This window comes from Agelaius phoeniceus, chromosome 3, assembly GCF_051311805.1.
Source record: "Agelaius phoeniceus isolate bAgePho1 chromosome 3, bAgePho1.hap1, whole genome shotgun sequence".
Taxonomy (NCBI): Eukaryota; Metazoa; Chordata; class Aves; order Passeriformes; family Icteridae; genus Agelaius; species Agelaius phoeniceus.
The window spans coordinates 19,218,374-19,244,837 of NC_135267.1; the positions used below are offsets into that span (position 1 = coordinate 19,218,374).

At 40.2% G+C, this 26,464-nt stretch overlaps 2 protein-coding genes across 5 annotated transcripts in view; both read left to right on the forward strand.

The window, feature by feature from the left end:
- The window catches only part of FAM135A (family with sequence similarity 135 member A), a 79,733-nt gene extending 78,228 nt beyond the window's left edge, over positions 1–1,505 (forward strand). For both annotated transcript variants that reach the window (XM_054629383.2, XM_077174794.1), the window contains one exon: positions 60–1,505. In XM_054629383.2, the coding sequence (XP_054485358.2) occupies positions 60–265 (206 nt within the window). In that variant the 3' untranslated portion in view covers positions 266–1,505. The remainder of the gene's footprint in view (positions 1–59) is intronic.
- Positions 1,506–5,481: 3,976 nt separating this feature from the next.
- On the forward strand, positions 5,482–16,048 carry SDHAF4 (succinate dehydrogenase complex assembly factor 4). 3 transcript variants are annotated; one of them, XM_054628712.2, is made up of 3 exons: positions 5,482–5,639; positions 7,970–8,122; positions 12,653–16,048. In XM_054628712.2, the coding sequence occupies exons 1-3, from the start codon at positions 5,600–5,602 to the stop codon at positions 12,760–12,762; spliced, it is 303 nt and encodes a 100-aa protein (XP_054484687.1). In that variant the 5' UTR covers positions 5,482–5,599; the 3' UTR covers positions 12,763–16,048. The 3 variants fall into 3 exon arrangements, with proteins under 3 accessions (XP_054484687.1, XP_077030918.1, XP_077030917.1); XM_077174803.1 differs by lacking the exon at positions 12,653–16,048 and adding an exon at positions 9,135–12,645; XM_077174802.1 differs by lacking the exon at positions 5,482–5,639 and adding an exon at positions 5,670–5,803.
- Positions 16,049–26,464: the final 10,416 nt, after the last annotated feature.

Here is a 26,464-nt window from a genome sequence, read left to right on the forward strand (position 1 = left end):
CAAAGAATTGTGTTAGTTTCTGGCAATTCACACAGTACAACTTTTCTTTTCCTCTACAGGACCAATTTATGCTGAAATGATCCAGAACCTGCTTCTGCCAGTTCTTCAAAACAAGGAATGTAATTTGGTTCGTTATAATGTAATTAATGCATTACCCAATACAGCAGATTCTCTCATAGGGAGAGCTGCACACATTGCTGTTCTTGATTCAGAAATATTTTTAGAAAAATTCTTTCTTGTTGCTGCCCTAAAATATTTTCAGTAGAGAAAAGCATTGTCAGAGACTTGGTTATTACCTCATTAAAAGATGAATTCAGATAATGTGTGGTGTTAAAGTATAGCTGCAGCTGTATTTTAAGAGATATTTATACTTTTTATATGGAAGATAATTTATATCATCCACACTTAGGGCTTTTTAACATCAACTTTACTTTCTAGGTAATGTGACTGTGCAATATTTTTTTATTTTGTTCTTTTTACTTTTCTATTACTTTTTCTTAATTTTGGGTACCTAATTATTTGGAGATTAAAGCACAGTGTGTACTTTTGTTCGGTTGGTTATTGGCTTTCAGACAACAGAAGTCGATGTTACTTGGCTACATTTTACAAGAGGCTTTAGATGCCAAAAATAAATTGGATTTTAAAATTCTAACAATGTCTTACGTGTTCACTTGTCGTATTTTAGCACTGTAGGAAGTTTAACTGGAAACACAAGGAGCTGCTAAAATACTGGATATTTGAAAATTACTATATCTGCTACAGCTTAACAGTTTTCTACAAAATCATTACTGTCATTGTTAAATATGTTATGCCTGTGGGAATACATTTTCTGCTGATCTCAAAAACATGTTAGTTTACATACTCAAATTTTAAGACTGGAACTTTTGTTTTCAGAAGCAAATGGCAACTAAGGATATTTGAATGTTCAATGATAGCTGCCTTCAAATAATTGGGGTTTTGCAAACTGTATTTAGATGGTTCCTTACTCTGTCAGTTCTTCAGATGAACATGGACAATTTTACGTGGACTTCCTTGTATATACTTAAAATAAGTAAATGTTATAAATTTCTGCAATACTTTTATGAATTTAAACAATTTTTAAATATTGTTAAAATGTTTTATTGACTATAAAGTATTGTAAATATAAATCAATACATCTTCAAATGAGACTATTGTAAACTTTACCTGTTTAGTGACACAGATAAAATGTTTTTGATATACAGGAATGTTAAAGATCTGACTTTCTACTGGTGCTGAATAGCATTGTTTGGTTTCTTCTTCCTTCCCTTTTCTCTGTTTCAAACAATAGTTCATTAAAGGTGGGGGAAAAGAGTTATATGTGCATTCACTAATTGTACACTAATTGTAATGAACATTTTTTGAAAACTATAAATTTGTTGTATAATGCATGTTTATTTTTAGCATTGTGTTATTGCATCTGGTGTTAATAAAATGAACAAATTACTCTAATGAAAGCAATTAAAGAAACTGAAATGTTCTGCTAATTACCAAAATTCTGGGGAGGCTTTTTGTATATAATTAATAATTTTGTACTTTTGAAATTAATATAGCAATAATAGTTGAAGTGATTATATATAGATGAAATTTCTTTAACAATAGATGGAATTATTTTGCATTTGATATGGAATGTTGTATAATGGTCTTTGTAATATATAGGGAGGGTTCCCTATAACTTAGAAGATGCTGAAATGAGTATCTGAGCATCTACAGTTCAGCACTATACACTGCAGAGTATTTTATTAGTGTTGTGTTAGGCAAGTCCTTATGACACAAAGGTATCTTTAATACATTCTCACTATAAAAATGCCTATTTTTGTTTTTAATTTTGTATTATGATGTTGCTATTAAGATCTAAATGTTTAAATTATGTTCTTGTATCTCAACTGTCTTTTATTTAACATTATTATTGGATTTGGCTACTGGCTCAACTTTGATTAGCTGTTGAAGGGAGCTGAAGTTACAAAATATTCCTTGATTCACAATTAAGACTTTAAACTGTTCTTAGGAAGCAAGTATTTAAATGGTTCTGTCACTACTGAAAAATGTCTGTCTTGCTTTCTGTCTCTGGAAATCAGAACATGTAAAGCATGCTTTTGTGATCAGGAAAGCAAAAGTATCATGACAGAAATATCCACTTTTTTTCTTTTTTTTTCTTTTTTTTGGGGGTGTGGGGTGGTAACATAACAGTAGGTCCTATCTATTTAAAGCAGTTTGAATTAGGTTTGTTCTTTGAGGAAAATGGAATGGTGCAGGACATTATGCGATATTTGTGTGTAAGTATCACAAGGAACAGGGCATTCATTCTCTCTTCCTTAATTTTTATTGCCTACTCCATATGTGGTGTGGTGGCCCTCTCAGTGCTGTAGCTTTTGTGAGGGCTGTTTGACATCCCAGAGTCCCAAAGGAATGTGCCATCTGACCATAGTGAGAGTGTCGAGGTTTAGGGCAAATTTGGAGGAGAATTTCCAAATTAGGGCTCCTCCAGTAAGCAAACCCACACAGCCCCTCCCCCCAACCGGTTCGGGAAGGATTTTTCGGAGAGGAGTGGAAAGAACCTGTTTATTTAACAAGCACAGCACCCCCCAGCACACAAAATGAACAATACCAGATGACACCGCTCTGAAAAAGATGACAAATTCAGAAAGTCTCTCTGGGGGTGGTCACTCTGTTCTCAGTCCCTCCGGCGCTGGGGCTGCTGCTGCAGGCCAGAAGGTGCAGGATCTTGGTGTTTCTCAGGTCCCAGTCTGGAGCAGGTTCGAAATGATCAGAAAAAGGAAAGGAGAAACCATCCGGGAAGAAATTGGACAGTTTAGCTGAATTAGCTAAAGAGCAAAAGCAAGCAGAAGCGAAGCAAGCAAGAGCAAGAGAGAGCAAAAGCAGCAAAAGCAAAAGCAGCAAAAGCAAAAGCTGCAGTCTCTGTGTCCCGCCAGGCTGATAAGAAAACCAAAACAAAACTTTCCCTCTTCAGAGCCGGTCTTAAAGGTACAGAACATAATATCCAACATTAACAGAACACATGAATGGGGATACAAGCATCATAACGTCACCCTAGGACAGAGAGGCATGATGACTCCAACATGTCCTTGAAGCTTAGGAGGTTCACATTCACCCACAGCATGTATGGTCACTTGCAGTTGCTCCCTGAACAACACATGCAGGCTGGGATATTTTGGACAACTGTGCATGTGTTGCCTGGCATTTCCCCCCTATTCCTGCAGTGTTCTGCCTTCTCTTTCCTAGACCTAAATACAGACCTGTGTATACATAAGTCAGTGTCTTCTGATGCAGCAGAAGCTCCAAAGTGCTGCTACTCACCATCTCACCACTCTTCTGTTTGAATGAGGGCTTCATCTTCCTTCCTAGAGATAGTGACCTCTCCTTCATGCAGGTATCCTGCAGCTGCTTCAAAGAGAATTGTGCTGCTTACAGAATGAGAGGTAAGAACTGAGATCTTAACATTCCTTCAACTGTCAGTCTCTTGTTCCCTGAAGGCAAGAGGCTGGTACTGTTACTTCAGAAAGCTCTCAGTGATGTAATGAGGAGATCAGTGCATCAAATGACATAGTGTCTGAACCTCTGTTTCCATGTTCTGCATATAAATTAATTCCTTGGGTTGTGTTTGAATCCTTGATACAAACTCAACTTTCTGTTACTGTAAATCTAGGCATTGCTACTACTTTAGAAAAAGAGTTCATATTATACTGGAAATCACCAGGATTTGCAGCAGAGCCAAGAGATTTGACATTGATGGAAAACTTACTCTGTAACCACGAAACAACCTTGATTCCAAGCTGGTTTTATTTGCTTAGCCCTGACCAGGTGTGTGTTCAGATAACCAAGGTTCTTGACATGGTCTCAGAGGCAGAGGGGGTATTCAGGCAATATCAGTACACTTGCTGCCCAGGACAGTGCTGCTTGTGGTGCTTTCCAGGTAGTCTCCAAGACCAGTACATCTGGCTCATCTGAACTGACCTGCTGCAAGCTTTGTGCTAGCTCTTTTATTCCCCACTTTTTAGAACAGCAAAGCTAAATACAATATTGTTTCTGTCATCTTGCAAAGGAAGCTGCAGTGCAAGAGATAAATGATCAGTAAACAGAGGAAGGAAAACAGTCCATTTAATCACTAAGTAGAAAATTCCTGTGGTGTATGCTGCGGTTGTTTTTACCAATGTAAGATTTATTGCCTCCTTAGCCAAAAGATCTAGAAATGAATAATTCAGGAGGTACAAGTGAATTTTTACAGCAATACAATAAAGATGAGAAATATGTTTTGATAACAGTTAATTTTGAGGTGGATAAACAATACCTCAATAGTCTTTCAGTGCTATTTCATTCTTATAATTTGAAATTCAACATGCTTGTACATATGATGTATGCATACATGTATGATTTCTCATGGCATGTGTTAAGCAGTTTAGGAGCACAGCTTACTTGGTGTCTGCAGACAGCTTGGTAAGTTTTTTTAAGGTTCATGTTTTTATTCTACTGAAGACATAAATAATAAGTTCTCTTGGACTTTGACAAGATCTGTTTAGGTTTTCTCCTTGCTGCTTTCAGGCAGAGCATTTTTTTCTGCATTTGTCCTTATTTTCCCTGATCTAGAGGCCCAGCATCTTGCTGTTAGAATAAAGGAAAGGTTTTCCATTATTTTCAGTCTCTAATGTCTAATTAACCATGTTATAAAAGGTTGATAGAGAAAATGTCACTCATAAGGCAGTCAGTTAAATTGAATTACTTTCAGTGTGTAGGCATTGCCAGATGTAGCTCCAATAAACTCCAGGAAGTGCTGCTGCTCTTTAATTTACCGAGATTTAATTTCTTAAAGCTTTCAGATGTGAACAAAAAATGCTATTTTAGGTTCACATCTCCAAGTTATCATCTTCAGGTTAGTATCTGTAGACAGTGAATTCTGTTTTATATAAGAACACTGTCAGCTGGAGAAGTTTAAAAAGTGACAAAAAGCAAAAGTTGGCATATTCAAAACATTAACTGTACTTAATTACGTACTTAATCATGGAGCGCCACTCCATGAACTCAGGTGTTACTTATCCCAGGGTTCGGTTTATACTGAGCCTTAAAAGCAACTTCACTGCCTAAACTCGGAAACTGGAACGATGCTGTCTGAAAGCATGAACACTGTCTGTACATCACTATGGTGTTAGCCAAAGTGTGTTATTTGAACAATGTACAACAAAAAAAAAAACCAACAAAAAAACCTAGCTGGACTACCCTACAGATTGAGGGGAAAACGGGTTCTTGCAGCGCTAAACTCTTCACTGCATTGAAGAAAGAAGACGTCTTTTCTCTCCACCCCTAGACAAACGTGGAGCAGAGTTACAGCGTATTTCTCGAGCATCTCCACGAGCCCGTTGCTGCCTTCACCGGGACCGTGGCTCCCCCGGCGCCGTTCGCCCCTGTTTGCCGGAGCCGGGGAGCAGCGCGGGGCACGGCGGAATGGCGAGGCCGCTGAGGCAGCGCTGCTCGGGGCCGCGTTCGCCGCCTGCCCCCGGCTGCAGCCGCCGCCGTCTTGGGCGCCTGCGCGGCAGCGCTGCCCGCCCCGCACGGCTCCGTCCCGGCCATGGCTCTGCGGCTGCTGCGCGGCGCGCCCGGGGCAGCGAGTAAGAGGCGGGCGGAGAGCGGGAGGGCCCGGGTGGTGCCGCGGCGGGGCTCCCCGGCTCCCCTGCCCTTCCTCCCGCAGGAACTGACGAGCGAGGGGACGGGGCGGGCGCCGCCCGGGGCTGCCGGCGCTGGGGGGGCTGGAGAGCGCCCAAGATGGCGGCGGGTGAGGAGTGTGGCACGCCCCGCTCCCTCAACCTGGGGACTGGGGGGCCGGGGCTGTCGCAGCTCTCCCCGCACCTTCCGTGGCCCTGCAGTTTCCCTGCTCTTAACCCCTTCTCTGCCTTCCCCCTCGCCCTTTCGATATTAATATTCTCGCCTGTACTGTAAACCTGCTGCTATCGGCAACTCTGTTATTACGGAGGTTTTCTTGCCCTGTCGTTGCTTCGTACTTCTTATCAGCAGTAAAATGTTAAAAAGCAGTGTAAGCTTTGGGGAATAGCTGGAGGAAACGCGCTGTGTACCTGGAAGTTACTGCTCCGTTCCCTTCACCTGAGAAAATTCAGGTGGTTTGTTGATAGAGAAGTAAGGCAGACTGGGTAACAGAGCCTGCCCCACCGGCCTCAGCTTGGGCTCTTTGTTGGGTGCTTCCCTCTCGTCAAAAGCTGAGGTTCTGTGCTGCTATTGATACAATACACTAAAACAAACCAGTGCACTGTATGTTAATGGAATTTTTGTCAGATGTTTGTGCTCCATTTGGCTGTCGGGTTTCTGGCAAGATGTGGCTAAGGCTCTAATCCTCTGAGCATCCCGATGTGTGCCCAAATCCCACTGCATGGATGGCTTTGTTAGGATAAATCACATGCTGTGGGCCACTTCAAAAGATGGAATATTGCAGCGCAGCAACTTTAAAGAATTGGAATTTTCAAGTTCAGTTATATAATTAACAAATGGTAGGGCATTGTGACACTGTGTAAAAGAGAAGGGAATCAAAGATCAGTTTGTACAATGTGGTTTACTAATACTGATAGTTCATCTCATCTTTTTCAGAGATGGTTAATGTTGAACTTTTGTCACCTCTCTGTCAAGAAGAGTGTATTTTGGTCTAGAATATCAAGTAAATCTATCAAGGAAAATGGGTTTAGCCTCTTCTCTAGTGACCGAGATAATAAATTTCATACCAGTACCTTAATCTGTTTTTTATTTTAATTTGGACTAGAATACCAGCTATAATTGAATTTTCTTGCTAGCTTTTCTTTCTAGCTTACTGAAGAATGAGAAGAAGCTTGGCAGGAGTAGAAAGACCCAATGTTTGCAACAGATTGGATCCTTTACTGTTGATAATTTGTTACACCATGCTTTACTCCTTTGGGGCGTTTGCAGCAGTTGGCAGACATAATACAATTTGTGTGGCTGTAGGGTTTGATATTAAAGATGTGGTATTTTAAAATGAATGAATATGCTGATTCTAAGAATACAAGCGAGTTGTTAGCTGCTGTATATTAAGGTGAGTCAAAATGACAGTGCTTGAGAAGGCTTCCCGATTCAATCTCCTTAGGAAAGTAGAATAATAGTTCTTTCAGGTACTTTGCACCCAGCTGGTACAGGGAGGATTTGTGTTTGAATCTTGCTTCTTAAGAAATGTCAGAACTGCTTTAGGCACCTGTCCACAGCCAAAATATTTTTAGTGGATAGTTTATGCTCACTGTGGACATTTACATTTGGCTTTTTAAACCAAATTGTTAGTGGGAGTTTAAGGAAAAAAGTTAATGCTTTTAATGAAAGCATTTGCATGCAGTTACATAATTGAACTTAAACATGCTCAAAGTGTTTCCTGCTTTTGACTACCAGCTGAATTATTTTACCATCCTAAGGGAAACCCAGCTATCTTCTGCCGACATTCTGGAAAACCTGTTACTAAGGGAACGTTTTATTTTTTTAAACTTTCCTTTGGGAAAGCTTTTTCTGACTAAAAAGCTGTTGGAAATGAGCCAAGATATGGAAATCAGCAGGTTTCTTGGGGGAGGTTAGGATTTCTCCTGGAAAACAGACTGTACTGGTCTATGCTAGCATAATTACTGTTTAAGAGTCTAAAATACAAGAAAGTAACAGCAAAGATAAGTTCAAGCAGTTTAAAATACACTGTTAATGTGAACTGAGTTATACAACTAACACAATTTTGCCTACATCTGTTTCTAGGGCCAAAAATAATTATCTGTACTGATTTCTTAGGTGCTTATGGATTGAATGGTAAATAATTTTTAGAGTTTGTTTTCCTGCCTCCCTCTCCCTCATCCCTGAAGTAGTTTTTTCTCAGAGGTGTTCTGGACAGTCACAGCATTGCTCAGTGTTAAACTCCTGCATTTATGCTGCATGTCCATTTGCTTGATAGAGTCATCACTTCTTTGGCACTCACGAAGCAGCTCCAGCTCTAAGCCAGGAGGAAGATCTCAACCTGCTAAGCAGCCACTAAAGAAACCAAAGTTACCAGTGGGGAGGTTTGATGAACCAGAAGAGTCCAGTATGGAGAAGGAACCCCTGGAAAGTAAGTAATGTTTTACAAAATTGGAAGCTGTGTTTTAAAGGCAAGACTGCAAGATGTTGTGCTGATGTCAGTTTAAGAAGGTGACAGACATTCAGCACTCTTTAGAATCATTTTCTAAGCTTACTGCTTACTGCTCTGAAAAACAAATCAGGGAGGCAGGGCAGTGGGCACGAGTTGCAGCAAATGGTGCACCAGGTGACAAGAACCTTCAGAACAACCCTGCTCAAACACTGTAGCAAGTCACACAGAGAACCTGGGCTTCCTCTGCTCTTGAAGATAAGCAAATTTGCCTGGGTGTCCTGACTTAGTACCATTAGAAGAGCCTGCTCTTCTTACTTACTTTCTTCTTACTTTCCATTAGAAGAGCCTCTTCTTCTTACTTTCCATTAGAAGAGCCTGCTCAAAGCCCAGTCCAGCCTGGCCTTGAACATTTCCAGGGATGGGGCATCCACAGCCCTTCTGAAGGACTTGTTGCAGTGCCTCACCATCCTCACAGTAAAGAATTTCTTCCTAATAGCTAATCTAAACCTACCCTCTTTTATTTTAAAGCCAATCTCCCTTGTCCTGTCACTACATCACCTTGTTAAAGGTCCCTCTCCAGCTTTTCTACAGGCCCTCTTCAGGTACTGGAAGGCTTCTAAAAGGTCTTGCCAGAGCCTTCTCTTCTGCAGGCTGAAGAACCCCAGTTCTCTCAGTCAGTCTTAATAGGAGAGATGCACCAGTTCTGTGTTTGTCTTAGTGGCCTTCTCTGGACTTGTTCCAAGAGGTCCACCCCTTTTTTGTGTTGGGAACTCCACAACTGAGCACAGTACTGGGTGGGGTTTGGGATTTTTTTTTTGTTTTTTTTTTTTAAACAAGTATTTATGATACAAACATTTTCAAAAAGGCAATGCAAAGAATAACTTTTAACTATTTGCAGCAAATGAACCACAAGTTTCTTCTTCCCAACATCTTCATGAATTAAGCATTAACGATTTGATGAAATATTTTCTTCTCATTCTTCTATATACAGAATATATTCTGCCTTACCATATAAACAGGAAGCCAAGTCTGAAAGCACTAACATCCTGAGGAAAAGAAATACAGACTGATATATAGTCTCCAAAAGGAAGGCAGCAGAGTGCCCACTGGAAGCAGAATTTCCTTCATCTGTAGACAGTACTTCATGAAATCCTTCAAACACATTAATGTGCCCTTCTGTACAGTGCTGGTAATTGCTTCAGTTCTTGGGATGTAGCCTTGGATAAAGTAATTTTCCAGAACTGGATGTAATACTGTCTCATGAGAGTATTGCCACTCACCTCCATAAAATTAAAAGGTGGTGTAGCTGTCACATCTGTCAGGGGCTCTATATTCAACATCCAGGCAAGCCAGTGCATAATTCAGTCCATGAGGATGTGCCCCTTCTTTAATTCCATAAGGCCACCAGAGTTGAATGATAGCAGCATAAATACTAATTATTCCTTACATTCATTTAAGAAACTGATTGTGTTCTTCCACCTTAGAATCTTTAATTTCATTAACAAAATCCTCAGATACTATTTCACAGAAGTCCCCTCTTTTCATACAGGCTAAAATGGCTCTGTGTAGTGCCATTTTAATTTGTGCAGCAGAGCTAAAAACTGGTCTCCAACTCCAGAGTGTGTTACCCTGAGGCCACCACAGCTTTGCATCATGGTGCAAAGCTACTTCTGCTTCTCCTTTCACAAATTTCTCCGCAGTTTGTCATTGTATTGTTGTATTATTCTCATATTATAAAATCATTTCCATGCAATTTCAGATTGTGGCTCACTTGAGAACTAGCTCACAATTGGAGTTACTGTGTAAGCAGCTGTTAAATCCTTGTCTTTTTATTCCCAGGAAAATCAGTGCCATCACTGCTTCATTTAAAACATGCATAATCCTTATCTTTTGTTATTTGCTTAGGTATTCCAGGTTTGGAGCAAGACTCAAGGTCTCTTTAGTTGCACCTGTATTTTTTACATGTAACACTAGCAATAGTTTGCAAACTGCCTGTTGTATTATTTGGAAAAAACCTAAGAATTGAAGCTGGATTTTAGAATTCCTACTGCTGTAGCTATCAGTGGAGAAATCTTTTGAGCATCAGCATCCACTGCCAGCATGAGTAGTGCTTTGATATTGGGATGATGACATGTACAAAATAATATCAGCTGCATTTGCACCCCTTGAACTGCCAGAGGTGCTCAGATACTGATGTTTCTTTTCCTGGTTGGCATCAGTTATGAAACAGGTATCCCGTTATGTATCATCCTGTGCAGCCTGTAGCTGTATGAGTTTCCTCCATCACTTTTCTTTTTGTCTGATGTCCAGAATTTCTGTTGTAGTCTTCCTGTTACATTTTCAGCCCTGCGCCTCATTACCTGTGTTGCCCACCCGAGCTGAGTTAGGGATGTGACTGAGGGATTCCCAAGTTAGGTGTGTATGTGGGAAGCAATGGAGAAACAGCGTGGCAAGGGGCATGTGGGGTACTGTGAGTTTCTGGGAGCCCCACAGTCTAGTGCAGGATGAGACTCAGCCTAGGATGGTGCTGTGCCACAAGTACTTAGTGGCTTGACAGCCTGAGTTAACTATTCTTAGGAGATGGCCCTGAGTAGCAGAAGAATGTTGCCTGAGGTACAGAAGGCTCTGTGGTGTTTAAGAAAGTAGCGTGAGCTGGCAGTGTGCTTCTCTTTTGTAGCAGGGTAGGGGGTTGGATGAAATCTGGACATGATCTGTCAGTGTATCATTGCAGGCCAGAATACCAAATCCTAGACTGCATCAAAAGCAGTGGGGCCAGCAAGTCAAGAGGGGTGATTGTCCTCTGTTCTCATGAGACCCTACTTGGAATGCTGCATCCAGCTGTGGAGTCCTCAGCACAAGAAAGGCATGGGCCTGTTTGAATGGGTCCAGAGAAGATGATCAAAGGGCTAGAGCACCTCTCCTGCCAGGACAGACTGACAGAGCTGGGATTGCTCAGCCTGAAGAAGAGAAGGCTTTGGGGAAATCTAATTGTGGGCTTCTGATGTCTGAAGGGGGCTCAGTACCTTAAGGGGGTTTATAAAATGCAGGGAAGGAGTTTTCATACAAGCAGATAGTGACAGGACAAGGGGCAATGGTTCTAAACTGAAGGAAGGCAGGCTTGGAATAAATGCTAGGAAGAAACTCTACTCTGAGGATGGTGAAGCATTAGAACAAGTGAAGCATTAGATTGTTGTTATTCTATTTCTCTAGAGTCTCATATTGTTGTTCTATCAGATTTCTAAAGTCCATACCTCTTTGGCATAGTCTCATGGCTGCAGATCTTCACTGACTCCTTCTTCTGCATGCTGTTCTCTCTCAGGTCAGGGCTCCTCCAAGGCTCTCCCTGACTGGCTAACCCACCCCCTTTTATCCCAGTCATCTTCATTGGTCACAGCTGCAGCCCAATTAAGGACATCACAGCTGCAGCCCATCAAGGGCAACCGGGACCTCTGGGGCAAAGCCTCCATAGAGATATTCTAATACATTTCCTCTACTATATTTCCCCCTTTTCTTTTACATGAGTTAACAGTTGTACAGATGTTCAGTTACAATACATACATTTCCCCATGACTCACAGGCCATGTACAACACACAAAGCTCCTTGCTCAAAGGCCATACGCTTTCACAGCTCCCTGACCCAAAGGCTATGTTCTGTCACAGCTCTTGGCCACCACAGCTCTCAGCTGTCTTATCTTCTGCTAACTATCACATCAGGGTCACCAATTGTTGTTCTTCTATTATGTCTCTAGAGTCTCATAATGATATTCTCAGACTTCTAAAGTCCATACCTCTTTGATGCATTCTCATGGCTGCAGATCTTCACTGACTCCTTCTGCTGCATGCTGTTCTCTCTCAGGTCAGGGCTCCTCCAAGGCCCTCCCTGACTGGCTAACCCACCCCCTTTTATCCCAGCCATCTTCATTGGTTACAGCTGCAGCCCATCAAGGGCAACCAGGACCTCTGGGGCAAAGCCTCTATAGAGATATTCTAATACGTTTCCTCTACTATATTAGATGGCTCAACCATCCAACCTGGATGTTTTAAGTACAAAACTAACAGAATCTTGAACAAATTCAAGCTAAAATTAAAACAGAGTACTTAAAATTAGAGAGGTAAACAGCAAATGATACCTGGGGTTTTAGATTTCGTGAACATAAGTACAGCATACCCAAATGATGCAAGTTCTGACTCGAGAAGCTGTGGTCCTTTAACGCCTCTGGACATTCAGTTGCTTCTTTATTTGCATATTAAATAATATAATATTATATCTGTATTTCTATATATATGTATATATAAATAATATATATGATCGTATTTATTGCAGTCAAAAAAACTGAAATTCATTTTGTAGGGCTCTGGGAAATATTTAGTTCAAGGTTGCCTTTCAAAACAAAAAAGAATTTATTTTATCTTTGAAAATGAAACTAAAAGGAAAACATCATAAATGATAGCATCTTTTATATTTGTCAATATTATAGAAATTTTAATGGACTTTCCCTGTTATTTTAGAATTCCCTGATGGAATCAATCCTACTACAAAAGAGAGAGGTGGACCCAGAGGCCCTGAACCTACACGTTTTGGAGATTGGGAAAGAAAAGGACGTTGTATAGATTTCTAATATTGAAATGTCTGTATTGCTAATAAAATATTTCTAGTTGCTAAAATATATCATGTACAGAAAAAATCTCACCTGGATTTGTCATGGAGCTTATTGTTTCTGTCGTGCCACCACATTCTGTCATGTGATGAATTTTCTTAATAATGCAATGTAATTAAACACAGTGCTGCAGCTCAGATTATGGAGCTGTTAGTGGCTCAGTGTCTGCCTGATCTTTAATACTATTTACACTCTGCAAGTATAAATGCAAGTATAGTGGTGTGAAATTGGTAGTCAGGAGCTTATTGAGATGTATAAGGGCTTGTATTTCTTCATGAATATAAAGATTTATGTGGTGGTGTAAAAGTGTTGAAAGAACTTTGCATTTCATGAACCTGAACACCATTCATCAAAGGTAGAACCAACTCTGAGATCAGTAGGTCACTGATTTCACACAGTGGTTCCCTGGTAAAAGCCAGTTTTCTCAAGAACCTTCCCTCTGTCCCTGTTGCAGTGGGTTGGGTGTTTTTTCCTGTTTGTAGGGAAGGAGCAGTCTTGTCTCTGATTGAGGACTGTAAAGTAGCACAATGGAAAATGGAGACTTAAATTTTGGAGAGGGTCAGCTCTTGATTGCAAGTAGTGTAGAGGTGCTCTATTTGGAATTCTAGAACACTGTCCTTTATCTCCTGTCTTCTTCATGCTACTTACATTATCTTTTCTTTTGTAAGTGGAGGTGCCCTTTTGCACATGGGCTAACTGCTGCATTGGAAAAATACAGCATTATTGTCTGAAACCTTATGGTCAAAGGGGACAAATTCCATTCAGTGATCTAATATTGCAGGTCTTTAAATGAAGTTATCTGGCATCAAAGTGAATATCTTTCAGTCACACTGAGCTCGGTTCTTGATTCAAGAATTTGCCTAGTTGTAAGTGCTGTAGTAGAGTAATAGTAGAGTGCAAATCTACCACTTGTGTGGGTACTTACTAATGAGAGTAAGTTGTCATTATTGAAATGTGAACATTTCTGTGCAAGTTCTTTTTGATAGCCTGAACAAATGGATCTTCTCTAGTCACAGAATCAGAGAAGGGTGTGGGCTTAGCCCAGCTTTGCCTTTGCATGGTTTAACTTAACTCGAGCATTAAAGTGTGAGGGTCTTGTCACAAATCTGAGCAGCCTCCCCTAAAGCTCACTTGACTGGCAGCCTGTGGGGGAGCTCCTTGTTGAAATCTGACAGTTTGTGTTTCCAGTGTGTGTGTTAGAGACATAGTCTTGCTCTAGCTGTGAGTTTGGATGTTTGTCTCACTGTGATGTTTCTCTACAAAAATACTGAACTGAACTATTTAGTTACAGGTTTATCAGCCAAGTACCTCACTGACAAGAAAAATGAGATTAATGAAAGCCTGTTTTTCATAAAAGATTTAATTAGTGGTAATTAGATTTTGAACCTTTAAATTCTGCAACATGGCTTGGATATTGGAAAATTGGTTTGTATTTGTATCTGATTCATTCTGGTTTCCCTCTGTATAGTGACAGATATTTTCAAAATCTGTTGACATTTTCAGTTACCTAAAGATAGGCTGGGTCAGCTGTCTTTAATTTGTTAATTATTTCTAGTAATGTTTTGCCTTTTCGGTTGCTGGTGTGTTGGAAAATACTTTGTCACACAATACACCACCTTTTCAAATAGGAAGTGGAAATTTTAGTTGGAAGCTTCTGCCTTTTCTGCATCATTATTTATAGGCTTAACATCTTAATTCACAAAGAAGCGGTGAAACACTGCAGTTATTTTATTTTTTAATTCTAAATCTTCTCTGTGGATTGTTGCATTACTTCATTATCATCTCATACCAGGTTTTACCCTTTCCAGCAGACACTCCATGAATGTTTACCTAATTGCACTTCTTGGCATTCCTGATTTTCAAATCTAATTACTTTACTCACTGCTGACTGCAGGTGCATTCCTGCCTGGATGCAGACTTACAGTTTTGATTTAGCATATGAAGAACTGGTCTCACCTTTCCACCATTTTCCCTACATTTCACTTACTTATCTTCAGTCTCCCTCAGTGTTGTGATTAAGGGCTGACCCAAGTGCTGTCCAGGCCCCTGCTTGTCTTCTTTCATGCAGGTGATGACTGCTGCTGTCAGAGCCACAGGCAGGCAGCCCTTCCTGTCAGAGCTCAGGCAGGTCCAAACACTCCATGCCAGTATCCATGACACCTGGATTTTGAAGATAATTTTGAGAGTGCTAGCATCTGTAACAATAGGACAGAGTGTCTCATATAGGTAGGGATTTTGCTTTCCCTCAAAAAACAGAATCACAGAATAATTTAGGTTGAAATAGACCTGTAAGATCATCAAGTCCAACCGCTGCCAAGTCTGCCACTAAATCATGTTCTTGAGTGCCACATCTACACATCTTTTAAATACCTCCAGGGATGGTGACTCAGTCGCTTCCCTGGGCAGTCTGTTTTAAGCTTGACAGCCCTTTCGTTGAAGAAATTTTTTTCTTAAAATAAAAAGGCTGTTTTTAACCCATGTTATAAATAGCTGAAAAGGAGTTGGTGCATGGGAAATAGAGGATACCCCTTCAGTCTTGAGCAACTGCAAGCCTTTTTTACCACCTCCCGGGCTGGTGCCGGTAACAAATATTTGCTTAACTTGTTTATGGAATGTGTCAATAAGCCATAGGAAACTGAATATATAAGCAAAATAATATGTAAGAGTCAAAGAATGCCAAGGAGCCCTCTTACATTGTCTGGCAATCTGGCATTTACCAAAAATAGGAGCCCTGGGCTCCAGTAACAGTTAAGCACAAAATCCTATGGTGCTGCAAAATCTCTTGTGGTACCTGTCAAAAGTGATCAGGGATTGAGTGCAATAAATGATACAATGATATTGTAGGGTATAAACAATCATTTCTCTTTGTTTTCTTGCAGTGCCAGCAGTTAGGAAAGCAGCACTTCAGCACTTTTTCAGAGCTGTCTTCCTGCTCTTCCCAGATAATTACTGTTAGCAATTCACTGGAATTTAGCATTAGGGTAAGAAAGTGGCTTGGGGCATTAGCTATTAGATCAGCCATAGATATGGTTTTATCATAAATACTGATTGATTTTTTTTTTTTAGCTCTTAATGTTAGTATAAACAGTGAAGAGCAGCAGGGGCTGTATCCTAACATCTTCTGTTAACTTTCTGTGAGACAAAGGAAAATTGTTATGTGTGTGTAAGCAAATTCTTGCAGTACTGCAGGATGTTTGCTGCTCTGTTTCATTTTCTTTAATAAAAATCTGTATTTTGTGTCTCTGCAGTAGGTTTTCTCTTTTAAACCTGTTTCTGCTACTTGGCATAGATACATTTGGTACATTATTAAAATTATGAAGTCTTTATTGTTTGAAGGAATTGCACCCTAATTACTTTATTTCAAAATACATGAAGTTTCAATTTACAGTTAAAGAAAATATTTGCTGTATATTACCTTGTTTAGAAAGTATGTATTTCAGTGTTGATTTTATTTAATTGAAACACAGGATTCATAATAGAATCACAGTAAAATTACCAGTGATGGTAGCATATGTTTGTAAAGCACCATAGAATGTTGTTATAAATCTTCACTACATTTTCAGTTGACTGCAATAAATGGTGACAAATTCCAGTGGTCTGTAGTGACAGATAAATTAAATGCCTCTTTATGACCCTTATTTTGGTGTTCTTATTGAAAAAAGCACCACACCATCTTGTTCTGAAATGTCAGGAAGAGGAGGAATACTGCATTCATTTCTAAGAGAAGCAGTTTTGGTAGTTCTGTGTTTTTGTAATTGTTCATGAGTATCAAGGTATAACACGGGATCAAATAAATCAGAACACAAGGAAATGGTTTGAAATGTGTTTCCATGTGCTGATGGAGATCAGAACCATGCACATTAGTGGTCACTTCCTTGCTTTTGTAAAATGCAATATAAAATACCTGTGCTTAGCTGGGGGTCAGCGTTTCGTATCAGACCAGCTGAGATATGCAGGCTACATTCTAATGTGGGTATGGCTGTGCTCCCTCTTCCAGCTCCAAAACTGCTGCTTGTTTAGGGGTTGTGACGTGTAACCTTCTAAAACACTTTTGTTGCAGAAAGGGTGTCCCAGTAGAAGTTGAATCTTAGTTACAAAATGGCAAACCCTGAGAAAACAGCTCTATTTAAAATGACTGCTCTGAGGGCAGTCAATGACACCCCTTGCAGATTGAGCATCTTTCTCCATGTTCCTGTGTTGGTTGACATTATCTCCACTCGGCCAGGGGCATCTTTCTGACCATCTTTTCCCCCTGAGAGGAATTATTTGGACCTCTTTCCCAGCCACTTAAATTAAGTCTCTCCTTGACACCTTTTCAGAATAGGTTGGAGTTACTGACTTTTGAAGTGCAGGGGCAGTGCAGATACTGGCCTCCCATCCTTTGGAAACCAAGCTGCAGAATGATTTTGACCATATGCATTTTCTTCAGAAATACTCAGCATCTCTTGCATTTTTTTGCTGTGAGAATGGAATTTTTTTTCCCTCAAATAGCATCAGAAGTGCCAATTAAAGCTTGCAGCAGGAAAGTCTTTGACATGCATTCTCTAGGCATTAAATCTCCCAGTCAGCTACAGCCTTGTGCCTTTAAAAAAATCACATATCTTAATGTTGCCATTTTTAGGGTGAGAGTGTTCAAAGAAGCTTTTTAAGGTCCTTATTTAATACATTAATTTATATTAAAGCTGACCCCCATGGCCTATCAAAACACAGCTGTAATTCTCAAATGTTAGCCCCTGACAAAAGTCAGGTGAGCTATGCAGTGGTGATCAGGTTAATTCTAGAAGCCAGATATTGAACTATAACTTACACTCTCCTAACTGATTGTTTTAAACTTCAGTGACTTATGTAGCCATCTGTGCTTCCTTCCTAGTTGTAGTTCAGGGAGATGCCTCTGAAAGGTAGTCTTGTCTCAGTATGGGGGGAGTTTGTCATTACAGGTGCTGAATGGGGGTGTTTTAAGGGCATCCTCCCTACTGACTTTAAAGGCTGCCTGAACAGCTGTCCTAAGCAAGATGTATTAGGTGTCAGTGCCCTGGTGGTGACAAGGGAAGCCAGGGTGTCCCTGAACATGAGTATGAACTACTCATTTCCTCAGAGGGGGAGGGCTGCAGTGAGGCAACAGGACCTGCAGTGCTTTTGCTGCCTGCACCCTTCCCAAACACTGGTGGCAGGAAAGGGGATGTCCAGGGCCAGCTCTTAGACAGCTTGTAAAAGGGAGTTACATTGTCTTAAATGAGAGGGAAAAGGCTGAAGCTAGTTCTTTAAATTCCTTCTGCCTATCCACCTCCCAAGCAAATGCCTACAGCATGATACAGCCAGGAGGGTAACACTCAATAAACTTACACTCAGGTGACAACAAGTGTCTCAAACCTACAAATCAGTGGGATGTTTTCCCTAATAAGGGTGAAGTGTGTCAGGCTAACAACTAAGCAATTTTATGCGACGTGCTGCTGAGAGGGACTTAGCATCAAAATAAAATTGGCAGACTAGGAAAAAGTCATATATTTGCTCAGCAAACCTTTAGTCTGTGTGACTTCCTTGTGAGAGGCTAAAGAACAAAGGATGATGTGTTTCCAGCTACCATTTGAAAGCTGGGGAAAATTTCACCATGTCTTAAAAGACAGACAAGCAAGTGTTGCTTAGCTCAGCGAGTATCCTGCTTTTGGTTTACATTTTACCCCAGAGTTTTCACTTACAAGTTCTGCAGTGTGTATGTGTGATCTTGAGACAGATTTTTTCCCAGATGATTTTCTTGAGACAAGTCTGCAGTAGCTGTTTGGTCTAGCAGACATATTGTTTCATTCTCCTGGCTTTTGTTTTCAGCCTGATAATGACAACTATAGCTCTCTTATTTTTAAATTGCATATTATTTCATTTCACTTTTACTTTTTGCCATCCTTGAAGTGTTTTTTTTTTTTTGATAGCTTGTACCCTTTGTTTCTCTGTAGTAATAACAGGGCACATCATAATGTTAATCACAAATTAGAGGATTCTCCTTCTGTTTCCTTTCTTTGAAGATCTTTTGCTAATATGGGAGATTTTTGTATGTGAAGATCTTAGCTACAGTAAGAAAAAAAAATGGAATTTCTCCAGTGGATTTGACTCTAGTTTCAAATTTAAGCTCATTATTCTGTCAAAATCTAGTTTTTGTAGGAAGTCAAAGATGCAAAGAGGGTGAAGGATGTCTGTAAGATGTAGCATCAGTCTTCCTGAAAGCTTTATACTTTCAGGAGTTTAAACCCAAACTCATTTCAAGGTCTCCTCTGTGAAGTTCACTGAGCTGTCAGGTTACGTTATTCAGCTTTTTTCAGAGCACGTGGCTGTGGTCCAGTCTGTCCAGTCAGGACATTCTGGTATGTCAGGACAGTCCCTAAACAAGCTTTTATGGTTTCAAGTCTTAGTTTGCACAGATATATACCATGCTACAGTAGTACACATCTGACTGGTAGGTACATTGTAAGCTCACTTGTGAATGACTGCAGGCATCACAACCATCTCTGAAATGGCAGAGAGATTTGAGTAAAAGGGCTCAGAGAGCCAACTGGTTACCTTCTGGTCCTATTGTCATCTCCATTTTGAAGAGAAAATTGGATTTATTCCTCCTTAAGAACAGAAATCTCACAAAGCACCTGCTGCTGTTTCAGGAGATGTGCTGCATCCTCTCATCCCCTTGCTCAGGAAGACCTCTGATGGGAGAGCAACTGTCAGAGAGAGGCTGAATGACACTGAACAGGTGCAGGAGGCAGAAAATGTGCATTTGGGCAGCTGACCACCAGATGGTCCTTCCTATAAAACTGTAGAGAACTGTGGATAATACTGGGTGTATCACAGAGACCTGCTGGGCTCCACAAATCCTGTGTGAGGGGAAAAAACAGAATGCTCAATGCAGCATTTCTGCAGCTACTGTGGTTCTTCAAAGGAAGCCAGAAAGCAAAATAGCACAGGTATTCAAGGAAAGAAGTATTTTCACTTTGCCATATTATTGAAATAAGGATGGCTGGAGAATGAGGTGACCAGTAGTGTGCTGTGTTGTGGAGAGGAGGGGAGGAGAGGCAGGAGTAGGCTTCTCCACATAACCTGCACCAGCTCTGGGCTGAACCTGGATCTTGGTCTCTGTTTCTGGAATCTTTCCTTCCATCCTTGTATGTCAAGGTCACTGTAACATCTAACTGATCATTTATTATAGCCTTTTCCTTGTTGCAGCAAGTCCTGCGGTGCTGGTCTGGCTGGCATTCCTGCATTTCAGAAAACCCCAGCTGACCAAGGAAGCCCCTCAGCATGTCCATCAGCAGGTTCCTCCTTATGTACCTCCTTTAGCCCAAAATGTTTTGGACCCTTGAATTGGCAGCTTGTGGAGGTAGGCGAGTACTTGTCCCTCACTAAGAAGAGTGTCCCTGACCTGCAGTGCTGCTGCATACCTTTCATGTCTGGTCATCAGCAGAAAATGGAAAACTTACTCATTTATTTTATACCATGATAGAAAATTCAGTTTAGCTCTTTTTTTGTGTTCTTCCATCACTCCTTTGACATGATTCCAAGATTTTTTTCCTGTCACAGAAGTATGTTTTTTCTTTCAGTTTATGGTAACAAAAAAATGGTTATGTCTTTTCAGATTGTGTTGAAACAGGACTGATGGCAGGGCAGGATTTATGATGGTGCTGGCATTAGTTTAGACCACAGTGACACTGGGAAACATGGTGTTGGTTTGTTATCTCTGGGCAAAGGAAAGAACAATTCCTTCTGGCCTTTAGGAGAAAACTAATTTATTATGAAGCTTGCTTCATCATCTTGTGATTGCTGGGAGAGAAATTTTAAGGTGGGGATCAGAAATTTGGCAAGAAATCCCTCTAACATTTTGAGCTGCCTCATCTGTAGGAAATTCTTATCCAGTCTAATTTGGGAATAGCAGTCCAAATTTCACTTTGTAGTCTGCAGAACCTTTTCTATCTGCACTACTTCAACAGTGAGACACATATTTATAAAACTTCAGGAGTGGATTGGATGTCACAATGTTCTGGGCACACAACAAACATTTCCTTAAGCCTGTGTCTTGCCCATTTTTAGTTTTGTTTTCTAAAAGTTAGGCTGTCTCCAAGGAAGTTGCCTCCTCAGAAGCAGTTTTAGCATGAATATGCTGCTTTTCTAAACTCAAGGACAAGAGACCTGGATTTCCTGTAGATTCTGGGAAGGGTTCAGTGTGCTGGAGACTGACCACTGATTCCTTGGTAATTTGTTGGCATGCAGGGCTTTTCCCTAGTCCATGAGCAGTAGAACACACTGCAGTGCTTCCCTGGTGGCACACAGGAAGAGCAGGTCTGTGGGAAGGCAGTCAGCTGAGTTCCCTGAGGACAGTAAGGCATGGACAGTGTCACCCAGCATGTAGCTGTCACAGACCCCTCTCACAACCCTCTATGCTGTATCCAATCACAAATTCATCCTTTCCCATCACCTCACTCCAGTACTTTCAGCTCTTTACCCTAATTTCCTTAGCTGCAGGCTGGGCAAACCACAGCAGCTGCAGAGTGTGTGGGTGACCCTGCTTTGCTGTTGCCCATGCAGATACAGGATAACCCACAGGCCTGCTTAACAGCATCCCAGCTTTGTCCTCTCAGGGCACATGGGCTCTGCAGGCTGCCATTGTCCTGTCAGACACCATAGAGGCAGAGGCTGGACTGTCAGCATTTCCTGCTGAGTGCTAATCATGGGGTTCTCCTCTCTGCTCAATAGATGTGTGTTGTTCCTCTCCATGGAAGGAAACTGCCTCCCACGCAGGGCTGAAAATGAAAATTGTAACTGTTTCTAGAACATGAATATCTACATGCATTTGCATATCTTTATTCACACAGATATATATATGTACACACACACCCTTAATACAGAATCATTTGCCAATTTCATCCGTGTGTGGGAGGTTGGCACTTTATGAAACTGTTTCACAATGCATCAAAACTTCATAAATAACAATGATAATAAAGTGTTTTATGTAGTAAAAGCACAGCTAATGCAGCTCCAGTTTCTTCTGGAGTTTATAAATATTCTAAAGAATTTTGATAACTGAAAAAGTTACAGGCAGATCAAGACTGGTTTAAAAGGTAAATACTAATGTCTCTTCTCCACTTCTGAAAAGTTGTTTAGCAAAAGCCTATTTTTGTGGCTAATAAAGAGGAATAATACACTGAACTGTAAAAGAACTGATTGTGTCTGCTAGAACTATGGCCAAAATCCAGCTAGGCCAGCATCCTTCATCTGACAAAGGTATCACCAAGTGCTTTGGTAGAAGTCCTCTCATAAAAGACTTTGTGGAAAATCAGTGGGACAATTTTTTATTCCAATTTACCGTTATCTCTTACCATGGTCTGACAGTTAAGCTTTTAAGTCTATGTAGTTTTTCAATACAGTTCTCTTTCAGACCCTGTGTTCTTGAGCAGTCCTACATCTTGTACACAAAATAAATTGTCTAGAGATAAGACTAGACAATAGGCCTAAATTAACTTTGGAAATCATTTAAGGATCATTTGATCAGCTGCTCCTTTGAAACTCTTCTAGTTGTTGTTTTAATGCTGTAATTAGTCAAGAGGACCTGTAGAGTTTCTAGGGAAAAGAGAGTCAATAAAAAATAAAAATAATTAATGAAAATCATTTAGAGAGGAGATTTAAGATAGTAGAGACCTGTACAGACCTGTACTTTTCTAGTGATTTTATTGTATGTGAGACTGAATCCAGTGTGAATAAAGATGTATTTTTTCCTCATTTCAGATATTCAGTTGAAGCCACAAGAAGGCATGTTGGGTATTTCTCATTTGTAATAACAACATCTTTATGCTCTTAGAGTAGTGGGAGAAGAAACTTGAAATGCTGCCAGATGCAGTTATATTTCGCAGTGAAGAAATCTCTCTGAGTATATCAGTCTTTTGCTTAGTTCTGTTTTCAAAATTTACACTCAGAAGTGAATCCTTGCCTTTACCTATTCAATTTTATTACTCTTATTTTCACCTGAAATTCTAATATGATCAGTATCTCATTTCTGTGATCTGTATCCTGCCTTCTAATTGTGTGTGCCAAAACAAGAGGATGGAGGACTGTGTCATTCTTGGTTTCTCCTCAGGTATGCACAATTTGCTGTTTCCCTGTCATTAAAAACCAATTCCTGGCCAACTATAGCTCATATTTCTTACTCTTCTTAACCAGTTCAGGTTTGTGCAGCTTCTTCTCACAGTGTTTGCTCTACTACTTGTGTTGCTGTTCTGCAATGGCCACAGAACTGGCACAGAATACTTCCTTTGCATCATCAGTAAACTATGGGAAGAATTTGGAAAATACATGGAGCCTAGTACGAGGTAATCAATGTTCTCCGTGGTCAACAGTGCTTAGAGTTTGAGTCATATGAACTAAACCACATCAGTTGTGGCTGAAGTGTTTTTAAGAACTGGAAAAACAAGACTTCAATGAAGTTTGTGTATGTGAATCAATTTACTGTAGTTGGCTGATGGTGAGGAATGCCAGCTACTACACGGCGTAAGGAATTAGGGTCTGCAGAGGACAATAGTAATTTAAAAATTCTTTGGAAATATTCTTGTGCACATACCCCTTACTTCTTGAGTAAGAATCAGCTCAAATTATACATTTGCATATGTTACCACTAAGTGTACAGATATTAATACTCTTGGATGCTAATCTGAGATATTTTTAAAGGCAGAGAACTGTGGACACTGTAGGAAGCCTGAGAAAGCACCAGAGCAAAGACAAAGAGCTGAAGTCCCACTCTGCTCTCCAGGCTGCTGACACTCTGTGTGTATTCATTGTTACATCAACATGTCCCTCAAAGATGAAATAGATATAGGAGAATTTTAGAGAAATTATTCACCTAAACCCTCACAGTAAGAAGAAAGGATTATTTCCATTGCACATACAATACAATGCAGGCTGAAATAGCTGAAGAGAATCATTGATGAACACAAGCACCCTGGCATACCTAAGATCAAAAACAATTTGCTGAACTAGACACAACTAAAGAAAAGTTGAGATAATGCTCTTCAGCCAGGTGAAGGTCAGTCCATTTGTGAAAGGAGTCTGCTTCTCAGACTCCCTGCCAGTCAACATCTGCAGGCTATTTCATACAGCATAGGGGCTTATGTCAGAAAAAGGTACAAAACTGGGCTCTACTAAAGGCCACAGAGGGTGAGAGAAATACAGGAGGAGACCAAGAAGCTGCATCTCTTGGTTAGACTGAGGTGAACAACAAACAAGTGCTGTCCTTGGGCAAGTGACCTCTTGAAAAAATCAGCTAACCCCCAGATTTTAACACATTAAACCATGTTTGTCATATTTGGGCTGCCTACAGCATGTGCACACTTTGTAAGATCCTACACACCTTGCCCAGAGCAAGTACATCTGTGTGTGACCAGAATAAAACTCAGAAGGAGCAATGTTGTCAGTGCTTGTGTGTCACCTTAGGCTCTTTGTGGCCACTTTCAAGTGGTTCTTTTCTGTAATACTCAATAGCCTTTACCCTTCCAGGAGATTTTTTTTTGGTCAAGGTTTCATTGACATTAAAATCAGGTTATTTGAAGGAGGAGAAATCCCATTTCCTCTTCATTTAAATTTACTATCAAATTATTTGCTTTTGCAATAACAGTATTTTTTTCATAGCATCTATGCTACAAGTACAATTTCAAATAATTTCATGTGTGGATGTGGTTTATCTTTGAAAATTTAAAGGAAAAGAGTAGGACTCCTCACAGCAATCATTCAATAATAACAAAGCTTCAAATTTTGCCAACCATGTAGATTTCATCCGATGTATTTTTAAATGCTTTCCTTCACCCACATTTGTAATAACAATTTAAAAATATTTACACTCTATTTTTAGTTTACTAGAAAAGAACTTTTCCATAGCAGAAAATATTACTCTTTTGTTTTGACCACAGATAAAAAACGGCAGCTTTAGGACTAAACCAGAAGGCTGTACCTGTATAAGCAGCACAGCTAAAGCAAAGCACATAGAGCACCCAATGCATGCAATTTCAAGCCCAACTGGTACCCACCCACTGGGCACCTCTCAGCTGGAGGCCAGGTCTGCAGGCTCTTCAGTCTTCACCCTGGTTTTCTCAGGCACAAGAACTTCTAAGAAGAGCCTTCAGAGAGATATGGAATCTAAGACACATGGGGTATTCAACCTCAGCCAGAAATAGAGTCAGAAGTGGGAAAACCTGCTTACTTTCCAATTCTGCTCTGCTGATGTATATTCCTGGGAGCTTCGATTCCAGGATGAGTCATGCCAGAAATTCTCCTGTAGCTAAGACATCTTAAGGCTGTAAAGGGTCAACAAAGTGAGGCAGCTGCTTTCAAGTGCAGGAAGCGTTTCCTTGAACCTCAAAATCTATGCCATCTTCTAAAAATAAATGCAAAGCAGATAGATATTTCAGAAAGAACAAATGAACACCAAGCAAACTTCACCTTAATCCAAGCTCCAGGGATGCAGGACTTGATGATAAAATGTTATTTAGCAGCACTTCACTTCTATAAATCTGGTATCACATTAAAAGGAGACCAGCACATTAAGTCCATCATATTAATGGGGAAACAAAGCCGTTGGAGGTGGAAAGACTTAATCAAAACCAGATCTGGGTCTACCTGTATTGGATTAGACCAATTTTATCCAGAAAATGCTGTCTCTGACTACAGCTACAGCACAGGAAAGTATAAGAAAACCTACTTACATGTGTTGACAAATCTACCTGGTTATTGTGAGGTGCAGAAGGGAGGCTGATGCAATTGGTGAGTTAAATCTTCAGTAAAAAAAAAAAAAAGCACAGGAAATTATTATTCTTTCCTTTCATATAATACAAGTAGCTTATGGAAATGTGTGCGAGAAAACAAAATATGAAAAAGCTCAGAATTGTAGTTTTAATTACACTGTCAATGTCATGCAGCTCACCCTGAAATTGGAGAGCCACCTAAAGAGCTTACTTAATCTGTCATGTCTCTGAAGGCTGCAAATCAAAGGACATGAATTCTTGTCTTTAACTGTTGAAATGCAAAGTGAGAAAGTCACCAAAAATATAAGGAACTTGTATAATACTGACATGGATAAATTTCAGTACTGGAGTGACACCCAGAGAAATTTGCTGCTTGGTTATCTGAGGCTCAGGTAGTGAAATTCAGCTAAAACCAGAGGAAGTTGTGAATTACTTGCAGTGTTTTTGACTGTCAGGACTTCAGAATCATCAGGACACAGAAAAATCATACTTACTGCTGGTCTTGAGAGATTCCATGGAAAGCAGCCCCAAACTAGAAACAAAATAAAATGTTTATTAACATCCAAGTGTAATCAAACTAAAAACTACCTCCCATGGAAATAGCAGAGGAAGACACCTGTACAACAATGCTTTCCATCAGATGTGATATAAACAAATATTTGGTTTGCATTTTTCCATTGGTTAAAAGTCATACTATCATCATAGTCTCCCCTGAGGGAGTTGAAAGGGTTCAGCTGTCTATTTCAGCATTCTCCTTAGGAATTCTATGGAATAGTATGTCAAAAGGATGACATAGCTGCATGATTACCAGAATTTAAGAACTTTTGTAGTTTAGAAAGATCTAAGGTTTGTTAGAACTATAAATTAATTAAAATTAATTTAATTATTAATAAATTAAAAATTAC

Coding starts and splice junctions, on each gene's coding strand:
- SDHAF4 (XM_054628712.2), top strand. CDS start 5,600: ATGGCTCTGCGGCTGCTGCGCGGCGCGCCCGGGGCAGCGA. Junction 5,640..7,969: donor CGGCGCGCCCGGGGCAGCGA/GTAAGAGGCGGG, acceptor TTTGCTTGATAG/AGTCATCACTTCTTTGGCAC. Junction 8,123..12,652: donor GGAGAAGGAACCCCTGGAAA/GTAAGTAATGTT, acceptor CTGTTATTTTAG/AATTCCCTGATGGAATCAAT.